A 23498-nucleotide genomic window follows, 5' to 3' on the forward strand; every position below is an offset into this window, starting at 1 on the left:
CGACTACGCACAACGAGGAAAACTCACACACAATAACACACAAACAACTCTAACATTACTGTCACTAAACTGGACCGTGTCATACCTTAAAATTTAACATGTAGTTATTGGACACTGCGTCAAGTACCGAATACGGCAAGTTTAGTGTAGAAAACGTCAACATAACACAGTACCGATGCGGCAAGTCGGTATTACACAATAAAACAAATTCAAAATTTTCCATCTTACTGTTACGGGACAAAATGTTTTCCAGTATAACGTAAACGACTACTAGTTCTCTCCCCCCTGCTTATACTAACAAGCAAAAATACGTCATTAGTCTAGCTTAATAAATTTCCGCTATCACTTTAAAGGAGATAGAGATCAATGAAGAAATTTCGTGGCGGCGGCAATGTCTTGGAAGACTTCTTGTTATTACAGTTTAGCAGGTATTTGTAATTTCAGGAACTATACAAATTTCTAAGATTTGATGAAACAAACAATTTTAAATGCATGGTTTACATTGATCACCCACTACTAAAACACAAAAGTACTGTGGTGTGCTCAAAATTGATAAGCGAAACATTTCATTCTATATTTCTTACAGATAATAATAAACTCACCCAAGTATTCCATCATATAAATTTCTGATATTGTAGTTTTAAACTTAAATGTTCGGTAACGTTTTCTCCGTATGAACAGAAAACACCAAACTTGACATTTTGTAAATGAAATACCGAAATACGACAGTTAGTATGAAACAAACGTGGGCAAGTAATTATTTTAATCAAACGGCGGTGATTACGGGAACAAAAAAGGCAATTTCAGAACAATACGGAGAAGAGACTGGCTGAATTATGTGATTTTAATGGCCCTACGACAATGGAGACGGGCGGCTAGGTACTATGGGCGCCCTACGGTTGGTGCTCGTACACCGCGACGCCGAACCTGCGCCGTGGACGCTCCGCCCCCGGGGGGTGGGTGTGGGGAGGCGTCAACTGAATTATAAAACACCGGCTATTTATATAGGAAGCAGCACGCACATTGGCTGGGTTCATATAATATTCAAATCTTATTAATCAACGAGCAAGATTTGATTTCCTATTTACAAGCGGCCGTTTAAATGAGCGCTGGAGTGTAGTACAAGTAACACAATTATTTTTGCGTTTGGAACGTCTGGTCAGAAATATACAGTGAAATTAAACGCACTGAGCTTGTACATATCCGTTTTAGGCACTGAATGATACTAATTTAACCATTTTTATCATTTTATTGTGAATACATTAAGTTCTTTACAACTTACAGACTAAGAAACTGCTGGAACAAAATTAATGTAATAGTGTTTAAATCTAATCGTTATTCATAACAAAACAATAATGTATAAATATTGTATAACAATAGCGTTGCATAAACACAGGTACTGAAGGTTTTATATTCGAAGGCTATAGACGATAATGACCGTCTCATTGCCTATGCGTTTGCACATCAGTTTGTAGTATTCACATACATTCTCCACGTATGTGATCATCCTGAGCACCGACCGACTTAAGACGATCCATGACGAGGAGTGGAAAACTCAAAAGGGTTCGGATGTAAGTTTGAGTCTTGTTGGGACCAAGGACGTAGCCAGCGGGGGGTCCAAGGGGCCGGACCCTCCCAGATTTTGAATTTTTTCAGTTACTTTTTTTAGCAAACGACTATTATTATTTGAATGATTCAGTATTACTGAAATGTGCTGCTGGAAGATTGTTGTCAATATATAAAGGACCAAGAATTGTTTACGGAACAAAATGGGAATGAGCGATTGACTCCTCCAAAATGTTTTTGTGGCTACGTTATTGGTGGGAACCAAACATTTTTTTAAAACGTTGAAGTTTTTATAGATATAATAGCTTTTGAAGAAGTTTAAACGCATCGTGAGTCTTGCCATTGCCTTTGGAGTTTAAGCCATCAAATCAAAGTTTAATAGCCTACTTTGATTAATACTTTAATTCTTCCAAAACCACCTCTAAAGAGGTTTTGACACTGTACTGTACAATTGCTCTCTCACTGTTTTACTACGAGAATGCACTTATTGCAGGGTTGGAGGTTGATTTGTTCTGTTACAAAATACAAGAACAGATCAACCATAAATTTAACAGTATTTATTTACCCTCCCCCCCTGAGAGGACCCTCTAATTGGCCCACAAATTGCCTTGTTCGTCAGGTGTGTGTGGGAATGATTTTTAACCAATTTTCAAAATAGAAACACAGGTTGTGTTATACATAATTTTGTCTGAATCACCCTGTATTTTGTCATAAAAATAGTTTCAATTTATAGATGAGCAAACTCTTGTTGGAACCAAATAGGTTGCTTGATTTGTACAATTACGGGAAAGATTGGTTTAATACATTACGATAGTTACAATGAATAGAACTACAATACGTCTAAGTTAAAAGTGGTTTACAACAAGAACAAAATAGTTCTGCCACGGAAGTAACGGTCCTGCTAGATTTCACTATAACGTTGTTTGCTCCCAGGTGACCCTTTTCAACTATTAAATATCTAGTTTATTACTGTGCGATAAAGTCCCTCACACTATAACGATACTTCTGCAACAAATATTTAAGGCATCTCTGAAATTTTTCCAAGTTGTCTTCATTTTTAGGTTATCTCGCAGGAAATAAACCTACCTCACTCCTTTTAGACGAAGAATACCTCATTTCCTGTCTACATTATTTATTTGAAATCAAATTACTTTGCGAATTAAAACCCTTAATTTACTTTACCTGTACTCATTACTATATGACTGATTCAAAACCGTTAGCTGAGTTTGAGACTGTCCGAACTCCAAATCCAGTTTGCTGGAATTGTACACTGGAACTTGCAAGTCTGTCACGAAGGTAAAGAAAGATTACAAGGTAACAATTCATTAATCAGCTGTAATGATTTGTTATGTCAAGCTAACTTATGAAGAAGCCTAGAGAGAAATGAGATATTAAGTAATGCTACAGGAGAGATTTGCTTTCCGATGACCCAGTGAGAGAGATTTATCGATCGATCGATTACAATCGCAATCGATAGCCGAAATCGATTAATTATACCTTGTGTCCTCACGCAGCGAACGGAAAGGGATGTGGGCTGGGTTGCGTAATTGCTTACCTCCATTCACTCGAGTTTTGTAATTAACGGACGTTTAGGTAATAGATTTTTTAACGACGTTGCCTGATTTTCTGTCGGTAATAGGAGTGCTTGTTATTAAATTGTATTGTTCAGTACACTGTGGCAAAATATAAAAAAGGTGTTTGGCTGATAAAGAGTCCTAAGAGAAATACTAATCTTTTTAGCATCCTACAGTAACTTTCCTCTTGGTTTATTTGATTTTTATTATTTTCGTTCTCAAATATAAATAAATAAAATTGAGTAGTTTGTTGAAGAACATTTACTGGTGTAAGAAGATAATACAAAATTGGTTTAAAAAAGCGTAAAAAGACAATCCCCTAAAGTATAAATCGAAAACCTTTCCTCGGTTGTGAACAGAACAACGGAAATATGTGTAGAATAGGTGTGTATGCCCTGTGTAGTCAAAGAAACAACACACCGAACCGGGACAGGGACACTAGCCGATTGAATAATGCCAGATATTGGGTAGCTCTTAATGATCGTTAACATTATAATAGTCTAAACAGGTACTTTGAGAAGCAGCAACTCAAATTCTGATAAGAGCCAACTAATTGAAAGTTCCAGAAAAGATCATTAATTTACAGTACGCGACCACACATCTTCTCCGATAACTAATAGTTCTTTAGTTTTCAGCATAATGTAAACATGTTTTAAACGGAGGTTTACGAAAACATGAGAGAGAAGAGGCATTTCAATGGATGGATTATTTGGCAATCCGGTTGAAGGGAACTTCTTGATCTACGCGGCATATCCGTGGTTGTTAAAGGGTTAAAGTCATAGCAAAATGTGTGTGATCTTAACTGTTTTCCACCTGATCACACAGAAATCCTTAAGGAATCATTTTGCCTACATGATTACTACATGATTAGCCTCGTCTTTAGGCCTTCACTGATTTGTACGTTTGTCAAAGTGTGTCCGGTCCACGTCCAGCGTTGCCTCGCCCATAGTCACCAGCGCATGACTGGCGGAATGGCGGAACGTGGAACACAACACACAGCACCGCGTAGAAAGCTGAGAGTCGGCACTGCAAGTGGTTGTGATGCAACAGTTTTTGCTGCGCTGAGGCTCAGTTAATGCTTATGTGTAAGTGCGAGCCCAGCATAATGTGGGACATTCGTCTTGCCGCCTGCTGCCTTGTCTTCCGCGCCCTCAGGCGCCAGGTCATTCTTGTGTTGTGGAACAAGTCGTGTACATTAGGGATTGTAAACATAACAAATTGAAAAAAAAAACTTTTGCTAACTCAGCAATTATTTGAGTAATTTGTAATTACCTACTTGTACCTTATTACGGGATTTCAGACATAAAAACGTGTAACAGTCTTGATGAACAGCAATTCGGAAATGTACTAAAACTGTCTAATAAATTTATTGAAAATACGATATTTTAGATATACAGCGTCTGAATATGAAAGTATGATTTTATGACTATTACAGATCTATGGCGAGTATTTTCTAAGGGACAAAACTGATAATTGCCAATTAGAGCCTCTACCATACCAAGTATTTAAATATCACTATTAAATACATATCACTTCTTGTGATTTAATCTTTATTGAAATTATTAGACGACAGTGCTAAGAGTGGAGTTAGTGATGTATAATAACTTGCTACTACTAAAAATTATGTGTTTCCAAGCAAGTATCATTAATTAACAGCCCTTTGACTGGTGATAACCAAGGAAACCATTTAGTTTTATTTGGAAACCGTACCACGTACATCCTAAAGTCCTGACTACTTTGATAGTTTTCTAAAAGCTAATTCAAAATTTCCCAATATACACATTCACCTCCAGGAATTGACACGGACTCGTTAACAAGGTTCCATTTGACGATGCACGAGGTGCTTGAAACCTCGTATCGACAGCAAGCCATTTATGCTTTCCCAGACGATCATTCGATCTACAAGTAACCGGTTTACAGGACTACGTATAGTCCGGCGACAGAGAAATTGAGGTATCTACATTTTTATATGTGTTCCGAACCACTTGTGCAACGGTCTGGTTTTATTGACTGGGTAATCAGGCCGGTGCTTGAATTAATTGTCACTCTTGTGGAGGCCAGGGTGCACCAGATTGTTACATTATACTGCATATCAATGTACCCAAACAGTAAGCGGACATCTCTACAGTGTGGATAAATCTCGTTGCTTCAAATGTTCTAAACACCATAGATATTTTTTTATCTTTATGACTACTGACTACGTTACGCGCACTGGAATCCAATCTCTTTTCAGAGATAAGGCATAACCTTAATCGTGCACAAAAATGCGAAATAGAAATTAAAATAAGGGAATAAACTAGTCAAAGGACCTGATGAAGGAAATAACTTCCATTTCTCGTAACGTAGTATTCTATTTTGGGACATGACAAAAGTCCAAAATCCTGTTATCCTAAGTCATACATCGTGAACAGTAGACTTTGACAAGTAGATTACATATCATCGTGGAGTGTGTCAATGAAAAAAAAAGAATTATCTTTGAAACGATTGGGATTGAGTTTGATGCACTGGCAGAATAAATCAGGAACAGTAGTTGGAGAAAAAGCGAATAAGTCATAACACAACAGAACCACAAAAGCGACCACTCCTCAGGACACAGCAGCGGCGTTTCCAAATTGAAACCTGGGCCGCGGGCGGTAAAAGGTTTACTTTCACCAATAATTGTAATACTTTTGACTGTTTATGGGGTATTAGTAACAAACCCGATCGCAGTTACGTCCTCCCACAGTTTGTTGGGCAGATATTTGGCCAACAGTATTGGTCCACACTGGTCTAAATGTTGAGGTAAATAAAATGTTTTCAAAATATAGACTAGAAACTATGAGTACAGCATGCGTGGAAAACTAATTTACAAGCATCATATCCAGATCACGATGTTTACACTAAATCGTACCTAGCTAAACTGCATTTGGACAAAATTCGGTTCAGTGAAATGCGAATACATGTTTATACAGATAAATTTATATTAATAATGCAAAACATAATTGCAGTTTATGCATAGTGCACATATAAACGGGTAATTATTTTTAAAGTATTGTAGAGGTTATTGTGAGTTTTTGGTGCATTATGCAATTGACCGCTTTAAATACGATTAAAATAGAATAACATGAATAAGAAACATACAGCAATATTTAAAAGTATAGTAGTAAATATACGGACGTTGATGTAATTTTCCGATCGACAAAACGCAGCGATATTAGTTAGACTACACAATTCTTGAAATATTTCGGCCTCGATGTGACCTTCCGCAGTCAAGAGAATTTAAACGGAAACTGAGATGTTTTCAGTTTAACACCATGGTGACTGAAGAAACCTTTAGTAAAACCAAAATATATCATTACATTTTTTCGACACGGTTTAACAGAAAAAAGTAATATATTTCCTATATACTATACAAAGTATAGTATACTATAAAACAACATAGTCAATATATATAGTCGTTTACAGATTTATCTGTACACCAATAAAAATTTTATATTTAATTAGCTGACTTTAACATACTTCCTAAAAGATATTAAACTGGTTTCATAATGCAAAATTAAATTTCACCTATCGCAGCAATGGGGACAGTCTAGTAAAAATGTAATATGTCTGAAAGTAGTCAAAAGTACGACGACGAGTTATTTCGAAAGCGAGATTTGAACAATTATAATCACGAGTAGAACAGTCATCACAAAAACAGCACTTCTCGCCCGACGCTTTTTTAATCCTCGGAGAAGATCACAGACATGCGAAAATTGGACAATTTGAGAAATTGTCAGTTAAGTTTTTACCCCGAGTAAGTAGGTCAGCCGTGAGTGCACAGACAAGACACACTGTATAATGATGGCTGCATTAATAACTATGTGCAACTCGACCGCGTGGGTTAATGTTAATGATAATGTGTGCTCAGTGTGGGACGAGCACAGAGTGTATGTGAGGTCTTGACACTTGCTATAGCTGTTAGCGCTACATTCTTTGCGGAGAGTTTCGAATACTTATATCAGGTACCCTACCATCCAGTATCAGTGGTATGTTAGAAACTATTCTTTATACCGTTTATAGTCCAGAAAAGATTTGAAATCATAACGTTCGTAAGTGGTCATGTATGACATTCCCTAAGGGTTAATTCTAACACTTTTGTTATTTTCTAGAGAAAATTAATTTATTGATAGAATATTTCGTAAAATAATCTAACAAACATTATAGTGAACACAACATTTACTTGGGCACTTTAAGGTCTAAAATAAAGAGCATGCGCCATTTTTGCAAAAGAATTTGTGAACGTGAGCTGAAGCCACGTGTATAATGTACGATGCCCACCCACCGGTTAAAGAATACCATGTAGAGTGGGTAGTGAGGTGGAGGAGGGAGGGGGAGGACGACGCCTCACCGACGCTGACATTTTGCCGCCCGCGCCACCAGAGCGAGACGCCGTTGATTACGTCGACAATACGATGGCTCCCTTGGGCCCGCTGTTGCCACATCTCTCATTAGTGGCGTGATTTGTGAGCCAACGCCGCATTTTGGGTATATTGTATCACTATTTCACCAGGAGACGAAGACCGAGTTTTTTAGGCTTTGTGAGACTCCAGACTGCGATCTTAAAAAAAATACATTTTTATTGCATTGATTAAACTGTGTGGTACCCTATAAGGTTCTACCTTGGAGTCACTTTTCTTTTCGGTTTATGCTAGATGACATTAGAGAGTACCGACATTTGTAATTGGATGGCTACAACTTACAATATTATACTGATTCTCTTACTTTTATCGCTTCTACTACAATTGCTTGAACAGGCTTTTAATAATCGGGAAATAGTCATAGTAAGACATGAAATGTGAACGCTCCTTCCTAAATTTGTCTTAAAATGGAGGGTTTGAATTAAAAAGTGGAAAAAATCTTGTATTTGTAGAAGAAGAAGGAAAGAGCTCTGGAAATGTACGACTTTGGTGTTTTCGTTGGAACTACGTTTAAATAGAGATACAATAATATCTGGTCTACTCACACAACAATGTAAAATTATATACATCAACGTCTTTAGTCCGCTCGACCATCGGGACTCCCTATATGATTTATCACTCGTCGTAATACTTTCAAGCGCTTAAAACACAGTTTTATGCATTTTTCTCTTGTTTCTCCTCACATAAAATGAATATTTCGTGGTCGTTCGTTCGATAAGGCTAACAAAACCCGAATCATTTATGAGACTATAGTGTGATTCGTAGAGACTGGTGGTGATGTTTTGACATAAGAAATCACTGAAAAGCGTTGACACTGGATACTCAACTGCAGAGGACGCGTGGATGGGTGATAAAGTGGTTTCAGTTTTGGGAACATTAAAAGGTATGCAAAGTGAGCTGGTTTGGTATCGGTGAGTCGTCCATCCATCAAGTGAGTCCGCGGCATCAGCTGGGCCTGGCGGTTGGTTAATCGCTTGACAGCACGCGACTTGCTGTGGTTCAGGTCTCCAATTATTTAGATTCCCGTACTACAACTGAGTATTTTACTATGAGAACAAATCACACATTATACAAACTGTCAGCATTTTTCCAGTTATCGTACAGAGAAACTTTCCACTTTCCACAAAAACAGCAGATGGCACTTGCAATAATTTAGGTCGGAAAAAATTGGATCTTCTTATCCCTACAACCGATTCTGCTAGTAGCATTGTTGACTACGAAGGTTTAAACTATGAGCACTTATATTTAAAAGCATTAACCTAATACTCAAATTTATCTATTAGTCACCCTTTATTCTTTGTACTTATCAGTTGCTTTGGTAAATTTGGACGGAAAACTATTTTTTTTTCTGGCACATACAATTGTTTTCTGGATTCAAACATGTACTACACTGAAATTAATATGTTCTAAATCAAGGTTTTGTAATTTATTTCAGCTAAACTATGCATTGTACAGTAGTTTAAATAGTATATACATAAAAACATCGAATCGACAAAAGTACTTGCTCAGCTGGGACTCGAACCCGGGTCTGTCACTTACCAGGCGAGCGTTTTACCACCACACCACAGAGCACTTACATTTAAATATTTTGTATTTGACTGTTACTGTGACATATGCACTTAAATAAGCAAAATAACATATGCTCGGAAGGCCAATACATGTCAACGAATATTAACATTTATGAAATTTGTATGAGTGGCAAAAGCCTGATTTTATTTGAATAAACTATCGCTGCCTTACAAAGTTCGAACCAGGGGCTTCTATATTTTTAATAAAACCTGTTTAATACGAATGTTATTTAAACATTTCGCATTGCACTTGGTGCCTTCTGAATTTTAACACCGAAATGGATCTGAATTTAACGTTCATATTGAATTAACCCTACCAACCATTGAAATACGTTATGTATAGAAACCCGTTTGTTTTAAAGTTTAAATTTAATAAAAACGATTGATACAGTTGGTATATCTAATATTCAACAACCCATCAATGTACAATTTTTATAGTATTGTTATACCAATTTTAATTGGCATGCACGTGTGTCTTTTGTGTTACCGCATAAGATAGCCCAATCTTCATTTGGGGCACTTAAAAATAATTTCTTTAACAAATAACAGGAAAAGGCCACATTTAGTATTTACTATGTCTCATAGAGTCTGAACGATTTTGATAAAACAGTTAACAGTAAATTAATTGCTCTTGTCGAAAATGTTACACTTTATGTGGTGAGCAAAGATAATTGGAACTAAAATTCACCCTTGAGAAATACCTAGCTGTTTATTTGGCACACACCATCCACAGTGGTAAGTGCACTATAAAGTTTAGAAATGGTTTGTACACATGCACACAAAATGTCAAAGACGGCTGTTTCGACACCCTGTAACCGCCCAGGATTTTACAGGTTGGCAGACAGTCTGGGGACAATACCGGGACAATAAACACTTAATGAGCGATGACACATTGGCAAACATTGGACTAACACTAAAGTGAGAGAACGGGCTCCATACGGCTGGCAGGGGGCTGTAAACCGACACCAAATCAACCCCTGTCACTTAATCATCGCGAAACGCCTTCAATCAAAACAACCTCCCTCGAGAACTCACCATTGTGTTTAGAACGATTATTTTTGTGGGGGATATATGCTGGATTGAATTTAATCTGCCCAAGAGAATTAATAATTTCCTCTTGTTGTACATCCGTACTGGCACAATAACATTTTTTGAAATATTACATATAATATATATCACTTTAACAGGAAAGAATCGTAGATTTATAAAAGAACAGAGAACAGAAATCTATTTTTTAGTGCTTTTTTAGGTACACAACCTCCTTCATAGAACTATTACAGAAAATTGTAATAAATGCTAGTTAAAAAGTCCAACTCGATAAAAATTGTTTAACGAAATGTTTATCAGAGTGATTATGGATGGCTTTTAAGAAATAGAAGAGAATGTTCACTTTCTAGTGATTTGTCAGAGTTTTAAGCGAATGAAAAGAATATTCTTTAAATGATTATTCATAACAGTGCTCAAGCAGATTGTGGCACTTTTTACTTCCATTAGACATTTATTCTTAAGTTCTGTGTAGCAAACGAGAAAACAATCCATTGCAAAAGAAAATCTGCAATAACAGACTGCAGATCCTATGTATTTGGTGTTTACGTTACATGGTTACGTTACGTGAAGAGCATGGGGGACTTCTATGTTCGCCACTTCGCCGTATACAGACAACTTGAGACGAATAAGAAGTTGTTATCCCTTCTAAACTGAGTTTTTACATTGTATAAATGTGTAACTCATTCTTTGCTAACACAAATTTGTCCTTTCACAGTTATTTTTAAACATCCCACATTTAAACAGTTTCTACAGAGTGATTCATATAGAAAAAGAACATTAGAGTATATTAATCAACATTAACATTTTTATAAACCCATTACAAAAATGTACTCTAGTAATTAGGTCAACTTTAAGAAGAACTAATAACGTATTAATAGGCACCTGCAATGAAACCAGTTTTGCAAAAAAAGATCAATTTGTTTTCCTTCGGGAAACACTTTTAACGCGGCTATTTACTGGAAGGAAAATGGAGCATAAATTAAGACAGAGAATTATACAACATTCCCTTGATTAGATGCAGGTCATGCCATTCATTAAGAAAACAACGTAAAAAGGTGTTATACAGGTATACAGGCATCGGAGAAAAATCGGCTTTGGAAGTGGTCCAACAAATTGCCAACATTAACACATAACTGTAGCGTTTACTGTTCTATGTAAATAGGCTGACATCGTAGTGTGCGCTACGACGAGACTGTTATTGGGCTTACACATGACTGTACTTTAAACTGGATTGTCCATGCAAATAAGGTGTTATGTGGGCATACGTACGCCTACAGAAGTATATCCCGACCGTGTCAGAGGCGTGGGAGATCCTTACTCAACCGAGGGAACTTAAGCGCCAAGAACTCAAACTATGGTCGTTACATTGAAAAGCAAGAATCATCTGTATTTATTACAATAATAATATTGACTTATAAAGAAACTGTTTATCATATTACTTCAGGCTGGGCTTAGATTATTATTTTATGCATGCGAGAGTGGCGTACTCGTAACTGGATTAGAACCCGGGTCCCCGGGGACGCTAACCACTCAGCTCTCAAGGACGGCAAACACAAGTATACAGCCTGGTATATTGGGGACAACTTGTCTAGATACTACTGGGACTGATTAGCTGTGTGACCACGCTCTTACAACTCACAAGCTGAGTGTAGCCTCCAACCCTAACTTCACTTGGTGAAATAATAACTTCTGTCAATCACATACGCCCAACTTGACACACTCGAATAAACTTGGTGAGATAAACATTTTAAATTTTAAACGTAAAGGGTGTTCATAAATTTGATGAATACGTATTTCAGTGAAATAGAGATTTAAGAAAATTATGTTTGTCCACTCAGTAGACAAATGAACAATTAGGCTACTATGTATTTTGCAAGTTTGGATTATGTGATAATGTTAAAATATCAGGGTTTTTTTAAACTGGTTTTTAGATGTCAATGTGGCTTAGCTGGATAAATGTTTAAAATCTCAAGCAGAATTCCGTATTAAACTGGAAAATAAATGTGAGTAAACGAATAAATAATATTGTATTACATTGTTTTCTTAGTGTTGTATACTAAAATGGGGAGGAGAGGATTAGCTAAATTGTATATGAGAGTACGGTAAAGAAAGTTCCTAGCTTCATACTTACTTGTCTTGACAACCTTTATAGTGCATGTTGTATAATTTTTGCAAATATAAGCATATTATTAAATTCCCCTGCAACTACAAAAAATTTGAAAATTTAAACCTTGACTCTTACAACAAGTTGATCTTGGGTTTCTATGTTATACTTACGAAATGTAGTTAGGCTAATACCATTTTGGAAAGCTTCCGTTCTCTCTCTAGCCGTGCCACACACCTTTTCATATTAATGTTTATAAAAAAGCCTAGGAAGGCATGAAGGCAATTTCGACAGCGATCCGTTCGACCGGGACGGAAAGTCGGCAGAATCTGAGGGAAAGGATCGGCGAGCCGCTTATCGGCTGTTGTTGTCCGATCAGCTGACATCTGCGATCAGCTGTTCTGGACGTGACAGCTCTCAGCCAATCAGAGACCGCGTTAATTATCTTTCTGACACTCCGTCAGGCTCATTACTGCCCACGGATTTGCCCACATCTCGACACTAGCAGTGCGCCTCGGAGCGGATGTGGTTGTGCCACTTCATCTTACTACGAGAACATGTCGTCAATAGCCGCCGCCGCGCCGTCAGACAGGGGTTGCGGTCAGGAGGAGAAACTTGTGATAAACATTTATCAATTGAATTCATAAAACAACAATCAATGTGATTTGTTGACCATCATAGATTTCTCAGAGAATTAGAAATAACAATCTAATCCTACATATTTAAACAGTGTTAAAAATAATGATAAAATAAAAAAATTGAAGAAGTATAAGACAAACTCTGTAAAATAATATAACTTATACATGAGGGATCTGCAGAGTGTTGTACACCTATTAGAAGTAAAATACTGAAATAGTTTTCGCGTAATGTGAGAGATTGAATGGTCTAAGAACAGGTTACTTTTCTTCGCGGTATAGACTTAAGAAATGTATTTCCACTACTACACTGATTCGTAGTAATAATATAGATTACAAAAAAATAATACCTACTAATGTTAATGAGATACAATTCGCTGCACGTCGAGAAAGAAGAACAGAGCCAAGGCCATGGCGAAATCATAATATAGAAAATTAAAAAGTTGAAGATTTAAAGAGATGTAAAATAATACTAAATAATAATATAAAAGTGAAATAAAAAACAGAGCAACATACATTTGAGCCGTACCTGAGTCTGCAGAAGCAGCATACTTGGGGAGGCTGGAAGCTGGGGAGGTCCTGAGCGCGTCAGCAGCACGTCACTTGGCGCCTCCTCCGGACCTGGAGAACCAAAACAAATCTCTATACAGGATCATACATTTGAACCGTATCTAAGTTTGCAGAAGCAGCATCTTTGGGGAGGTTGGAAGCTGAGAAAATCCTGAGCGCATCAGCAGCACGTCACTTGGCGCCTCCTCCGGACCTGGAGAACCAAAACAAATCTCTATACAGGATCATACATTTAAACCGTATCTATGGTTGCAAAAGCAGCATACGTGAAGAGGTCCTGAGCGCATTAGCATGACGTTACTTGGCGCCTCCTCCGGACCTGGAGAACCAAAACGAATCTCTATACAGGATCATACATTTAAACCGTATCTATGGTTGCAGAAGCAGCATACGTGAAGAGGTCCTGAGCGCATTAGCATGACGTTACTTGGCGCCTCCTTCGGACTTGGAGGACCGAAAAAATATCGCTACACAGTATCATAAATGTTTTATGTGGAAAAATCACCACCAGACATACTATGATATCGTTATGTGAGAGTAAATTTACGATGCGTAAGGACACTTGTTTCCGTGAAATAGTAAAGGAGTTATTAGGTTTAGCGAATCCACTGATAGCAATCTAAAACTACTACCTATACATTCCCAACAATATAAACTTTAATTATCACCCCGGATGTTTGCGTGGAAACCAATTAAATGTACCAGGTCACATATCAAAAATGCAGAAGATCCGATCAAGAATGTCTACGGCCAACAGTGTGGTGTGGTGCAACTGCTGATGACAGACCATAAACATCCCATTTACATTTCCAGAGGTTTTGATCGCAAACGATTAGGACATTGAGACTTACAGAGAAAAACATTGAAAGGTTCATTTCCCCCCTCCCTATTTAAACGATCATTCTTTCCAAATCTATACGACGGATAGCTTGTTAAAATTTACAGATGTATGGGTTATTTTCAATATAATATAAGGACCATTTGGCTAAATATGACGACTTTAAGTCTCTTTATGTCGTCGACCAAGGCTGATACTTTTATTGTTTACATATATGACGGTTAGTTATAAGTGAACAAACATTAAAATTGTATCTTTTAGTATTCTCTTTCGATGACTTCCCTTTTTATCTCTGCCAAAAAGCCTACAAATTCCTTCTTAAATGAAATTTTCTCTATCAACTTTGTGGTTGTTGTGTATTGATACAATTCATATAACCTCTCGGCTTACCGAAGGGAAAAAGCTTTCCGGCTTATAAGAAAAAAAAGGAAAACAGTCCAGTTATATTTTCTTAGTTTTGATATTTCACTTCCAGATTTTTGAAAGTTTTATAATGCTAAAATAACGAATGCCAAATTTATTTTAAAGATTAATTTATCAAACAATGGAATTTATCTTGTTCCCAAATAGATTCTTGCTTTTCAATACAGTCTCAATCCAACTGTCTTGATTTGTCTCTGACCCATTCATATCATTTCTGCTTTAAATTATGTTCATAACCATTATCCGTAGCGTTATTTGAAATTTCTCCTACCAGAAATCTAGGATATAAATAATGAGAAAATTTCATAGTAGAGTAATCGAGCTTCTTTAACAACAGAATTATTGCAAAAGCCTAAAAATGTATGAGTTATATTGAGAATTGGTGAATTCACGTTACATTGTTAGAAAGATTAATGGAAAGGACCAGTTTGTAGCGATAGTAACTAGTCCAGCGCACCTCAAGTACAAACTTATTGTTTGCGTGACCGAGAGAGTGAGGCTAGAATCCTAACCTTTGTAGCCGGAACCTCAGCCTCCAGATGCATACGCCTCCACTACAGACCACTATCATTCCGATGCAGGAAATTGATGGAAGTATCTGAAGTTAATGTAACCATCACAGTTTGCACTTAATAGGAGACCACCCAACTGTAGCTGCTATCTGAGTCCTTGAGGAGTTATAGGAGACCGACCAGTCCCTGCACGACTGTCGCCCTCTAAGGCGTGACAAATTAGCAAATCCAAATTTACGCGGGGAGATTTATAGAGCTAATTTGGATTTTTACGCCCGTGACACGAAGGCGACCACTTTTTGTCACCTTTTTCGTTTTATGTACGCTAGCTCGCTCTTGCGGGCGGGACGCTGTGCGGGGCGACCCGTTCGGCCGGAATGGTAATAGGTCTGGAAAATTGGCCGTAAAATGCTCGACACTCCTAACCCAAATAGTCAACATCTGTTGGCAGTATCTTGTCAGATAGCGACCGTGAAATCTGTGTTTTGTCTTCGGCCGACTTCAAAGGCGGAATTTCGCTGGAAATTTGCACTTTGCAAATGTGACTCCAGATATGTTTATTTGACGTATACGCCCGTGCATGCAGAATACGTATAACATTTTTTAACAAGTATTTAGTTCGTGGTTGATAAAATAAGTTATCGTACATATTTAGCAACGTTTTAGTTCAAAATGTCTATATATGTACTTTAAGTGTGAAAACAAACGTGAAACGAACCCTTTCCGAGGGAAAATCATGACGAACTATCGTCTTCTTGCATATCGGCGTTGAAGTCCTTCTATTGTTGATGTTTCCAATTAACTTTTATGCGTATTTTCAGAACATCTTAGCATTGGAAATAGGTTTTATATTTATTTTATCATTTATTTACTAATAATATTTAACTAACTACATTAAAATCTATAAAGAATATTACTAACGTCCTAATCATAAATAGCCTTAACTTCTCGGTTTTATATAAGTTTACTTGAAAATAAACTATACTTAGACTATGTAAAATAATTAATTTATGAATTATAAAATGTACAGTCAATTATAAAATGTATTAATATGCAAATCATGTGTCCGGGAGAAATATGTGGCACTTGAATGGAATACCTTCTGTAAATAGGTTTGTAAAGATAGCAGTTAGGAATGATTTAAAACAATTGTCGGTAGTTGAATTTACGTTATTTTGCTCTTATTATTTGAACTCATGTTTACAATTATTTTAATCCCACTTTAACTGGAGTTTGCCACTTTGAAACCGAAGTGACCCGGTTGAAGTCTACACAGCACACATATTAAAAATACTTTTGAAAATATATTTTATAAATAAACTATTAAAATTCATTTCCCATTTTCAATAAGGTAAGGTTTATGAATCATAAATAGTTCCAATTGCAGATATGTTGTTAAAAAAGCAGCGTAACTCACGTTAGTTAAATGCAGAAACGTTACGCAAGTAACTTTAATTATGCATAAAGAACAGTTTTAATTTACAAAACGAAAGAGAACGGATGTAAGATGATTGTTTACCTGTAAGGCATGCTTCTCTATAGTTTCTGTCTACGGTCGAAGGAGAGACTTCATCAACAATCCTTTGTTGCTCAACACGACCGTATGGGTTGTTTTGTCCCAATACAGCCGCGAAAGCGATACAACCGGTCCTAGATTGAGCCATTTATCAAATCAGCTGATTTCTCTTATCATTTGCATCTTTATCACCTACGTAATATTTACGGAGATTGGGCCCACGCAGCTACAGCGGCCGGCGGAGGTCATCTTTGAATACGGTTACTGGACCTTAACAAGTAGGAACTTATTTCGTACACTACACTGTTAAGAAATGGCGTATTACATACTTTGTATACTTACTAGTGTTTACTAGGGAACAAAAGTATAAAAATGTTTTAAACTAGTGAGTTCTTAAGATATCACTTTGTACATTACATAGTAAAAGGAATGGTCCGGGAGTTTAAATATTAATATAGCTGTAATTTCAACATAGAATAATATATATAAATGGTAAACAGATTGTTAAAAAAACAGTTAAATTTCAGAGTAACTAAACTATTCTAGATTATGATATAACAACCAGGTTAATTGTGAGAGATTTCAATTAGAAACTAACAAAATGCTGTTAAAATTGAACGTTAAAAATTATCAGTATAAGCGTTTATAAATTGACACAAATTAAGTTTCACATAAAAAAGGTTAACGACCTTTTTAGAAAAATAATTAATTTTATAACGCGTCTTTGTATTAGGCAGATAACGTTTAAGTCAAATCAAGTATACAGTATAACGCTAGTAAATCACCAGGGAATGAATAGTAAAAATTATAAATGACCAAGAATCAAAATCTCTTAATTAGAATTTAAAATGTTGATACTAAATATGAAATATTTGGTGACTTTTCTATGTGAGAAAAACTTTATGATGACTGAAAACTAAGAGAGCGAACTTACAGAGTATGCGCAATGAGGCAAAATGAATATCTAGTCAAAATGTAAAGATAACAAACATAAGGTGTCTAGAAACCATATATTTGTCGACTCCTAACTTAAAAATGTCAGAAAGATGAATTCATCAAAGACAAACGGAGGCTTAGCACTTACCGGAAGTAGGGTTGATCATCGCCTCTGTGGGTCCGGATCAGAACAGTCTGTCTTATATGGGGGCGGTGACACGGGGGGTGGCACAGCCCCCGCCCCCGCGCCTACACCCGGCAGTGGGCGCTATTGAGGCTGCTTATGGCCCGTGACCGCCCAGATTGAGCGCGAATTAATTAAGTCACAATATGCTTCAATATCATCCCCCCACCACCCTCCAACAATGTTTTGGCTCAATATAGCAGACTGAGTGGAGGGGGTTTAGAAAGGTACTATCTAAAAACACTATAAGGGTAACGTTTACGATATAAATACAAACCAACATCTATAATTGTAATTCAAAACGATGCTATGGATTGAAAAATAAAAATGAGTTCCTTTAATGTTTAAATTTACAAAGTACAACATGTTATAACATTGGAATAGAGAACGTGAAAGTTTGAGTGTATGGATGCTTGATTGTTTATCCTTCCATCACACTACAATACTGAACCGATTGAATTCAAATGTTACATGTACAGGCTTCATACGTACACTGGACTAACGGACTGGCCTATTCACGTTGCCAACTGGTATTGAAATGCAAGATGTTCTAAAATGGCGAGAGAGGCTGAAGATTTAACACTGCTCATCTCTACACATTCCGGAAATATCAACAAAACTATGAATGCGAATACCAACATAGGGATCTCAGAGGCCTTGGTAATTGAAAGTGTCCAGACACAAAGTGTTTTATAGTTTATAAGGCCGAGGAAGCTATAAACGTCAGCGATTCCGTGTCGCAGTGATGGGAATACGATACTGCTCAGCACAAATTGATATACGAGTAACTCCCAGCTTCAAGCCCAAGGCAGAAGAATACAGGGGACAGGTATCTGTAGACGTGGCAGTTCACAATTAGCGCTTAAAGCTAAATATTAATACGAGGTACTGATTGTAGCGGAAAACCATATCGGAACTATATAACCCTTCTCTGTTTCTGTAACGTTACTTTTTATATATTAGGATAAAGGCAGTATTGAGCTAATAAAATATACCTGGTCTTTTTACGGTATAATGTTTTGTAACAAAGTTGAAAATTAATAATTTAGAAACATTCGAAAAAAGTTAAAAATTATACGACAAATATTTGTAAGATTCCACCATTTCAAATGTAGCAAATTCTCGTTTCGTATAACTATAGGAGACTAATTTAATAACGCGCGTAACTACCCAACTCAAACCTCTGGGAATAAAAATTATTAAAAAAATACATGGAAAAAGTTTTGACCCACAAAGAAGATAAAATGAACTGTTTACATAGATTCGACATCAGAGACACCAATACTACAAAATAAAAAATCTAGGTAGAGATATCCTCACTGTCACATCAGGTGCACAATTGAGTGCACTACGATGTTTAAAATACGATCTCTAAGCACGCTGGATCAACGAAGATTTCTACACACAACAAAGCTATGGTGGGAAAGACTTTTTATGAATCTCTTCAGTTGAGCATGACTCCCGATTCCAGGAGTTTGTGACAACGTCGGATTTTAGAACCTGCTCTGAAAGGAAGGTGAACTGAAGCTAAACTCAACATTCATATTAATTCAGCCCTTCCTACCATAGCTACGTTATTTTCCACCTGTTATGACACATTTATTATTGAACGTACAGCGATCTATACAACTTTATCCACAGCAATATGGCTATGAATTGGCAAACCACAGCTAATGCAAGAAACAACGTTTATACATAGTAATTAGTATGTCCTGTTATAAATAGTACAGCTCGTTTAGACCTTGACCTTGTCGAAAGAGAAAGATCTTAAAATTCAGACAAGTCGTTACGTGGCTTGTGTTCTCTTAATGGTAACCTCTGCGCCCGCGAAATAACGCGCTAAATTATCGGACAACAACAGCTCCCGCCCACGAGTCAGTGTACTGCGTACTAACCAGCGGTAGGCCACTGCGCATTGAGCGATACGCAGCCTGCGCAGTAAAGTCCTAGACGTTACTTCCCCGTGCAAGAGGCTCACCTTGTACCTTACACAGAATCAACTAGATCACCCCGGCAATTAAAGGAAGTGAACGATGATTTACTGTATAGACAGACACCAGCTGAGCTCATCTATCTGTCATAATCTTAAGTGAATACCTGACGCTATATTCTATATTGAGAAACGTTCTGGTTGTCAGTATTTAAATTATTCGCAGAGTATATAAATATACCAAACCTCAACAACAAAACTGCTACAATCAAACTATATTTTGTTTCAATTTGTCGTCGGTAATGTCTAATAAATACTGTAATCAGTTACTTCGTCAATACCAACTAATGGCTTTATTCTAAAGCGAAACTCGTTATTTTCTTATTGAATATATCATAATGAGTTTTACAAGAACTTTGCTTCTAAAGACGTAGTGATTGATTTTTGATTTCTTCACCAGAAACAGCATAGCGAAATATGGCCAATTTATGAAATTATGACATGAAAGCATTTTTGGAAAGGTTTGAGGTAATATTATAATATTGGCTTACTTCAGTGATGAGGTATATATCTCAACCTACGTAGGCTCTTGCAGCCTTGTTGTGGCTGGTCAAAAAATAGGCATACCTTACTGTGCGCTTCTTTTCTAAGGGAATGGTAGATAAGTATTTATTATTTTATATTGATTTATCAAATCAGTCATACTGAAGACATACAGACGAGTGTTTGCGTAATTGTACTCCAGATTAGCCCACCTACACTACAGCCGGCCACTTCCCCTCGAAGCCACTACCGCTGCCGCTGTGCTGGAACTACATTGTTAGGTTAATTATAACGACTCGCCCGGCATGCATAACATATAAATCAGCGACAGCGGCTCCTTAGGCGGCCTGTGGCGACACACTGCGGTCCTTATACAGGATCATTGCCGCCTTTATCGAGTCCTGTACCTGTACCTGAACAATGATCCTTATCGGATATGGCACAATTTGTCCTTACCAAGATGGCCGGCCCGAGGACGTATGCTTGCGCGGCGTCTCAGATCTGGAGTACAGCAGGGTGCGTATTTGGACCTGATTTGTTTATTGCGTCCCAATGACATTTCCGTTTCACCATTCCGAACGGGACCATATCGTACACATGGGTAAGGTTAACTGACCTCATTCGAGGTGTACTATTTTGAAACAATACCAAATCAGAAAAGCAGATATTAAATTGACTAAAAATGTAATTTTCTCGAACCTGTCCTCAGTCGGTATTGTACAGAAGGGACTCGTCAATACAAGGACACAGTCGAGAGAATTATTGGTTCCTTGATTGTAATCCAAGCCCACGTCCCTCCCAAAAGCCGGGCTTAGCTAATGTACCGTGAAGTTAGATTTAAGACCCCCTCCCCCCTAAAAAACTGATACATTCCACTTTTCAGCTTATCTGAATTTATTTCAAAGTGTAATAGAACTACTTACGATGGAATTCGACAACGTTAGGGTCTTTAGAATTAGCGAGTAAATTAAATCGTGCAGAGTTAAACATTAAGATATTGAACTTTATATTTTGATAAAAAATACGCACTATATGGATTACCATTACTAAATTCACTGCTACAAAATAAAGGAAAGGCTGCTAATACCTTGTATGTTAATACAGAGTATTGTAAAAATACGAATGCATTTTGATATATTTCCTTTAAATTCACTTTGTTATGATTTTTCTTTTAATCTTTTTAATACTCAGTTGAAATACAAGTATACACCCGGTACGTCACAGAAACGAGATAAGATTTGGTTCCGACAATTAGGGTTCCATTTCTAAGATTTCTATTGGTAAACGATACGGCACAATTAGGCAGTACCAAAGGAATGACCATGGAGGTGTGTAAAACACCCTGTAACATGTGGTCTTATACAATAGGCAAAAATACGATCGAAGTGAAAAAGTGTATGTAAAAATTAATCAGGTTAGAGTAAACAGACAGTTGCTAACGAGCTAATTTATCTTGACACATATGACAGTCATGGGGTTTCTGAGGAGTTCCTATTGTCTTTGAGTACAAGTAAGCGCCAATTTTTGAAGCTTCTGACACGATTCTATAATATGGTCTACAACATTTTACTCCCTTTAACCTTAGCTGGTGGAAACATAATAAAGAATCCGCAATACAAGCAATACATAACTTTAAATGTACATGCCTCAACGATATCATTAACCGCATTTGAAACCTAAAAAGAGCTCTGACTGGTTTGCAGCCACCCTTGTAATCTACACGAAGAGATGTCCTCATTGTCTTGTGCACCTAATGAAGTCTCTGATGTCGAAATGACGTAAAAAGCTTCTTCGAACGTCAAGTCGACGACTTCTTTTGGATCTCATCGGACGGATTGAAGTCTGTGACAGCGTCAGATTTCAGACGCTGCACAAGTTGAAGGTGAAATGGAGCTAACCTCAATATTCGCAGTATAATTGAAATACACGTAAAATAAAATCCAAAATAATGGATTTTTCGTTGCAATGCAGACTTTATTCTTAGTTTATACTAAATTATTATTTTAAATAAATATTTTGCGTTTCTCTATGTTAATTTTCAGTGAATAGTGGGTAATAAACCTCTAGGTGGCAGTAAAATGAATATATTCAAAGAGATTTAGGTAAATAGAATGTAAATTACTTCGATTTTACAGCACAAGCTGCTTGCTTGAAACTCACAGTATGACAATGTGGATTTGAATAATCTTTCGATAGTGTATAAATGTATAAACGCAAAACGGTTATACTGCGGACACAGGTGTTGATTGTCTTACAAATGCGGCCTTAAGAACGCTGCCAAGCGGATGTGTCCGGAGTTGCGACACTTGGACAAAATCATTTACAAGTTGCCCTGGAGCATATATAAATGTTACCTGCGATATGAACCTAACTGTTGGAACTATGCCTCCAGAGTAGCTACAACTCTTTCGTCTCCCTTCTAACGATAATTCTGTTGTGGAAGACCATTTTTAGAGATATGTCTGATTTGAGCCCTCTTAAGTATGGATAATCGGGCACCCCAGCAGGATACGTCCCTGCACTATGATTTATCTGCGTCGGTAAGCGGACAACCACGTGAGAACCCTGCAGCTCAAGGGTTGGGAATAGACTCGTTACAATCATATTTGCATGTATATTATTACCTCGACATGTCAGATTCTATCGACGCTGATATGGCGAAGAGGTGTACATGTTCTTATCTTAACTATCAATCTTGTTCCATTTTACGCCTCGTGCATTATGATTTATTGGACGGCATGAAAGATTACCTTCTCTCTTATTGTCAAGGTTCTACCGAAGTCCTGATACTCGGGCAAGAATTTCGGTTCTGTGAAACATGCTTCAAGAGAGTTTAGAGGTTGTGGTTTTCAATTTTTATTTACTTTGAAACTCTTGTATTTACCTTAAATTATTTTAAGGATGCACCATTTCATAAAATGTTAGGCTTCATATGTAATTTTATAATTGCACTCAGTGATGAACAAACATTTCCAACCAGACCATCTAGGGTCTCTTCTGATTGCTTCGTCATTTTTAACCTATTTCCAGTGGTCTCCATAATACATAATTCACAGTTCATGTTTCCTCCCTCTTGCTTGTTATTCTGTGCTGTCCACTTTCCAATGATCCCT

The 23498-nt window shown here is 37.0% G+C and overlaps 1 protein-coding gene across 2 annotated transcripts in view; it reads right to left on the reverse strand.

Moving 5' to 3' along the window:
• The window catches only part of LOC124364663 (probable nuclear hormone receptor HR38), a 95640-nt gene that overhangs the window by 19014 nt on the left and 53128 nt on the right, over positions 1-23498 (reverse strand). For both annotated transcript variants that reach the window (XM_046820305.1, XM_046820304.1), the window contains exon 2: positions 13463-13554. In XM_046820305.1, coding sequence (XP_046676261.1) covers positions 13463-13483 — 21 coding nt within the window. In that variant the 5' untranslated portion in view covers positions 13484-13554. The remainder of the gene's footprint in view (positions 1-13462; positions 13555-23498) is intronic.

Source organism: Homalodisca vitripennis, chromosome 6 (assembly GCF_021130785.1).
Source record: "Homalodisca vitripennis isolate AUS2020 chromosome 6, UT_GWSS_2.1, whole genome shotgun sequence".
Lineage (NCBI taxonomy): Eukaryota > Metazoa > Arthropoda > Insecta > Hemiptera > Cicadellidae > Homalodisca > Homalodisca vitripennis.